At 35.1% G+C, this 5570-nt stretch overlaps 1 protein-coding gene across 2 annotated transcripts; it reads right to left on the reverse strand.

Annotated features, from left to right (window-relative positions):
• Nucleotides 1–1055: 1055 nt before the first annotated feature.
• LOC122306753 (L-ascorbate oxidase-like) lies at nt 1056–4404 on the reverse strand. Of its 2 annotated transcripts, none has more exons than XM_043119267.1 (5): nt 4010–4404; nt 3817–3909; nt 3433–3651; nt 3129–3314; nt 1056–2206 (listed from the first exon to the last, which is right to left on the reverse strand). In XM_043119267.1, the coding sequence occupies exons 1-5, from the start codon at nt 4301–4303 to the stop codon at nt 1247–1249; spliced, it is 1752 nt and encodes a 583-aa protein (XP_042975201.1). In that variant the 5' UTR covers nt 4304–4404; the 3' UTR covers nt 1056–1246. The 2 variants fall into 2 exon arrangements, with proteins under 2 accessions (XP_042975201.1, XP_042975203.1); XM_043119269.1 differs by having other exon boundaries at nt 3817–3931; nt 4010–4161.
• Nucleotides 4405–5570: the final 1166 nt, after the last annotated feature.

Consider the following 5570-nt stretch of genomic DNA (forward strand, 5'->3'; position numbering starts at 1 on the left):
TATCTAATTCAACATACCCACTTTATGTGTCTCCCCAGCACTTCTAAGCAACTTCCATCGAGCATATTCCATGGCCAAAATTCTCAAATCCTAGCCCATGAAGGAATTTTCATCATTTTAAAATCCAGTCAAAACAATTTTGAACTTACCCAGCAGGGTAAAAAAAGAAAAAGAAATAGAGAATTTGAAAAAAATATATTGTTTTGAATCTTTGATCTAAATGTCAAAGTGCAAACTGTATCCCACGTAGCGGAAGAAATACAAATTTCCAAATTCTAGTTTGAGGTTGAATATGGAAATGGGGTGAATGGGTCTAATCCTCTGCAGTTTAATAAGCTACTCTTTATGTTGTTTTCTAAATGCAAATGAAGGTGGTAACTTGCGCTTCTTGGCATGCATATTTTTACTTGTCCAATCCTTGTCGATTTCCGAAGAACAGCCGTCATCTTTATCTAGTTTTGCTTTTTCTTTTTTCCCTTTAGCCAAACAACAGGATATAATTGCTAGAACATAAAAGTAAGGCATCTTAATTCACCCGATGAAAAATTAAAGAGCCTATCGATTGATGTGGTTGTTTTAGAAATTAATGCAAAATCTAAATATATCAAATAGTGAAGGGAAACTTCAAACAAAAGCGAACTCAAAATCATCCTCGATGGCCATCGTTATTGTCTCTGCCTTCTTGTTGTTTTTCTTGTTGCAGAGGTCCGATGTTTGAGGTTGGAATCGGGGAGGTTGATTTTCTGGACAGCAGGAAGAAAAAATAAAAAATAAAAAGAGAAGGAAAAACAAGTTTTTAAAAATCCCACCCAGTTGAACTCGACCCGAATGATGCGGGTCAGAACGACCCATTTTCGGCTTCAGCCATTGTCGGGTCAGATCAGCCGCAGATCTATCTCCAGTGGGATCGGGTTGCAGGCCTGATTTGGTAATTACTGGGGCATCCTAACACAACTATATATACATATAAGAGTTTTGCTATATACAAGTACAGTCGCACATTAATCTGTGTACCAACACTGATTTATTCATATTTAAAATTTAAATTAACACTGTTTTCAATAAAATTTACTTTTTAATTAATTACATCATATTGATGCATAAATTAATACATAATTATACTTACAACTATACTTTTCCTATATATAAAGAACACAATTCTAGTGCCACAGTACAGTCAGCGTTACCAAAAAGAATTACAAAAAATTATTAAAAAAAAAAAACTAAAATAAGTAGTTTCAATTATCTAGGGCCTGCCCAATCCTCTGGCATCACCGCAGCCCATAATCGATGACGGCAAACTTCCCACCCTCTCTATCCCTTCTTCAAACACAACTCCCATGCCCATGTAGAAATGAGACTCTATATGGCAATGGAAAGCCCAAACACCAGGGTTATCTGCCTTGAACCTCAACGCTGTCCAACCATATGGATGAAGAGGCACTGTGTTCTTCATTATTGGGTTCACCAAATTATACTGTCTTGGGTCCTTGTAGATGTCGAACTTGCCCTTTCCATGGCCTAGCACCCAAAAATCGTGCCCGTGGAGATGCCATGGATGAGTTTCACTATCGTTAATATTCATAGTGTTTGCATTTTGCAGTATAATATCTATTGTGGCATTGAACTGTAATCGGTAGATGGCATTGCTAGAAGTTGCGTTTGAGTTGTTGTGCTTGCTGTAAATGTCGTAATTCTTGAAGTCGTACCCTGTAGGTGGAGTCGTCTGCTCGAACACATGGTGCAAGTTCAGCTTAAGTGCGACAAGGTAAGGGGTGTGGGGGAGGTTGAATGAGACATTATTTACAGACCAACGACGATAACCATCTATGGTGTTTTGCGTGTTGAGAAACACCATGACTCTATCTGATGTTGGGGGAGGGGTATGGATGTAACTATGGTGAGACTTGATGGCTTGACTTTGAGCCAACCGGGGTTCGGTGTCATTCCAAATGGGGCCAAGTGCGGGAGGCGTTGGAGGGGATCGCCGCGGATGATTCGGGTAGTAGTTGAGAATGGCTAAGCCGGTGGGGGCCGTAGGAGGCCGGCGGCTAACCACATTTGTTGTCATCCAATAATTTCTTGAAGGGTCTTGATCAACTTTTATAAGAACAGAATATGTCTCTCCAGAGTATATGTAAAGGTTTTTCACTACAAATGGCTCTACATAGTGTCCATCTGCCTCAACCACTGTCATATTATGGCCCTGCTTGAAAGGAAAAAGACACATTTAATGACTTTTTTTTTTTTTTTTTATAATTAAGACTTTGCTAGACGCAGTCGGCATGCAGTCAGCTGTACGGAATAAATAAAAATATATTTTTTTTTCATGACTGTACAGAATGAATAAAAAAAAGTTATAAAAATAATTTTTTTTTCATATAGGTCCCATATTAATTCATTTTTTTCAAAGCGACTGCACGACGACTGCATTTGCCGACTGTACAAATCATTTCTCTTATAATTAATGTGATAGTGGTACTTCATAAAATTTTTTTTTTTTTTTTTTTACTTGCATAATTGCCTTCTATTGAGGAATAAATTTCACATTATCTATAAACAAGAACTTGGACATATTTATAAGCAATGAAAAAACTTCTCTTGCTGAGTCAGTTTTATGAGATGAATTAGACCTATGAATTTCTTCATGGTATCAGGGTTTACAATAGGATAATAGGAGCCTACACTGCTTACCCTGTGATAAGGACTAGAAAAATACTGGCTTGAACGTGAGGGAATGTATTGAGTAATAAGTCTCATATTGCCTGTGGACAAGGTCCTTGACATGTTTATAAGCAATTAACAAATAGTTTTTATTGAACTAGTTTTATGAGATGAGTTAAACCTATCAATTTCTTCTCCCTCTTTTTAAAATATAATTATATAAAAAAAAATATGAAAGGGATTGATCATTTATCATTACTCTAAATATTTTATTACTATCCACGACCCTATAGCTAATTGACGTTAACCTTATCTATTGTTGGCTCGTCTTTATCTTCAATAGTTTGTCTTTATGATTCTGAAACCTTTAAAATATTATCCTTAATTTTGTGATCAAACAAAAAAGATCTAAGAGATTTTTTTTTAATTTGTTTGAAGTTGATGATAATGCTCATTAAAGTTACCTCTATTTCAAAACTAAGAGCGGATAGAGCAGTTAAGCTAGCGATCCTTAGTCGATATGTTTTCCCCGGGATTACTGTTATTACAAAAGGAGAGCATTCTGGGTTTGATTCATTACAAACCCAAGATGGACTACTGGCAACAGTACTGGAGCAGTTGAATTTTCCTTTTCCATGAATCAGAAGTGACTGCAAATTGATAAAAAGCAAAAGCCATAAGACAAAACAAGAACAATTACATGACAGTAATGCAAACTCGATCTATAATTTGTTAAATATATATATATTATAGCAGAAATATATATACCTGAGGCTCTCCAACCCAGATAAAATTAGTGGAAGGCAAAGACAATCCAGTGGCTTGTTCGTAGGTGCTGTTGTGGTACCAATCATTCAGAATTATACTCCGATCATAATCATATGCAAAGGGTTCTGAGTCTCCATCACGAACTGATACACGGATTAATCCGTATAATCCTGCTGTTCTTTGCATTCCATAGTGCGCGTGATACAGATAAGTCCCAGGCTGCATGCAGATGAGCAAAACTTAGGTTATGAACAGGAAATTGAAACCATGCTTACTACTTTTTTTTTTCCTTCTCTTTTGACAACAAACTGAGAGTCTCGAAAAGAAAAAACAAAATGGAAATATTAGAGCCAATTGCAAGGGTTTTTAAACCACTGAACTTACTCTATCGACCTTAAACTGGTATTTGAAAGTCTCCCCGGGCAATATGGGGCACTGAGTCACCCCCTCTGTTCCATCACTCCATGGTGTTTCACGCTGCAACAAGTTAAACAGATGTCTATGCATTTTTTTTTTTTTTAAAAACACAACAAATTAAACAGATGATTCATATATAAAATATGTAAAATAGTCATACTTGTCGGATTCCATGCCAATGGATTGCAAGGTTTTCTGTAATCAGGCTGTTCATAACCTCGACAATAATGGTATCGTCTTGCTGGGCTACGATTGTGGGTCCAGGAGTTCTCCCATTGATAGTGATAACCAGCTTCTTGTAGCAATCAGGGGACTTGTACTCGTATTTCACGTCCCATTTGTAATGCCGAATTCTGGCGTCAGCAGTTTGAGAGTAGTACTGCAAATACGTGAAGAAATACAAACCTAAAAACTTCAACATAAATCTTCTGCATTGCAAAATGCCTGCGGCCATGTCTTGGAATGTTTATTTTAGTGAGAAAAACACAAAAAGTCTCGGGCCTTGTACCTACAGTACTGATGGAGGGTTAGTGTCGTTTGATTGAGATTTTCTGTGCACATATAGATATATATATATACATCCTCCGTACCGTAAGTCTAAGAACTGGTCAAATATTTGTGGCTAATATGGTAATTAGATCGACAGGTTCATCGTAACTTCGCAGGGTAGACCAGAGCAAAATAATTGATGCGACTTTGTAATTAGTCGTATTTTTTTTGTTTCCCCATCTTAGTAATATATATGATCTATGTGATAACAATATACATGACACTACAAGAAAAACGACCTTTTGCGACCAATTTATTATAACGAAAAGACTATTAACAACCAAAATAGTCTTTTCGTTGCAATAAATTGGTCACAAAAGACCGTTTTTCTTGTAGTTGAATAGCTTATATATCATGTCACATCTTGCATGCAACTAGCTGGTAATTTACTTCCACGACTTCAAACATCTATATATGAACAAAGATGTTCATATTTTCCACCCAATTTGGTTGTTTTCTCGTCTCATGACTTCTAGATCATTACTATTGGAAATCAAGACAAATTATAATTATTGTGAAATCACCGTAAGCATGTTTCAAAACCTAATGAGAAAATGTAAATTAATATAAATTGAAGTTTCTAAGTTTGTTAATATTTATCTTTTAAATAAAATTATATCACGTGGATAATAAATGATGTAAAAGTTTTCAAATATAATTATTATTTATTATATTTTAACACTCTCCTTCACTACTTATGGGCTAAACTCCCTTTTATTAAATGTTCTCACATGTCATGTACTCATTATGTAAAATTACCACTTATCTTAAAAATTTAAACTTATATTTAATTATTTATATTTGTTTTAACACTCTCACTAATGTGTGAATCAGACCTCGATTCCCCTTAACAAGTGGGCCTAACAAGTAGATCAATATTTATTTAAATGGGGTAGACTAGTATAGATTATTAGTTAGAGTTCGAATTCAAGATCTCTAGATTTGCTCTGATATTATAAAAAACATCATTTGTCCTAAAAGCTTAAGCTTAGATTTAATTACTTATATTTGTCTTAATAATTATTGAGATTTTTTAATGTTGATAAGATTTTTGTATTGAAAGTTTTGCTTAAAAATTCTAGAGTATAACCGCGTTGATGTGTCTAATTAAAGTGATTTCATGAGAGCTAATTTCTTTCCGCTTTATCAAATTTGATTCTGTGTAATGGAAA

The sequence above is a fragment of the Carya illinoinensis genome, chromosome 4 (assembly GCF_018687715.1).
Source record: "Carya illinoinensis cultivar Pawnee chromosome 4, C.illinoinensisPawnee_v1, whole genome shotgun sequence".
NCBI classification, from domain to species: Eukaryota; Viridiplantae; Streptophyta; class Magnoliopsida; order Fagales; family Juglandaceae; genus Carya; species Carya illinoinensis.

What these genes read in the sequence shown, in the direction of transcription:
- LOC122306753 (XM_043119267.1), bottom strand. Translation starts at nt 4,303, where the DNA reads ATGGCCGCAGGCATTTTGCAATGCAGAAGATTTATGTTGAAGTTTTTA. An exon ending in ACCAGTTTAAGGTCGATAGA is followed by an intron (nt 3,652 to 3,816) that starts GTAAGTTCAGTG and finishes ATCTGCATGCAG; the next exon opens with CCTGGGACTTATCTGTATCA. An exon ending in TCTGGGTTGGAGAGCCTCAG is followed by an intron (nt 3,315 to 3,432) that starts GTATATATATTT and finishes ATCAATTTGCAG; the next exon opens with TCACTTCTGATTCATGGAAA.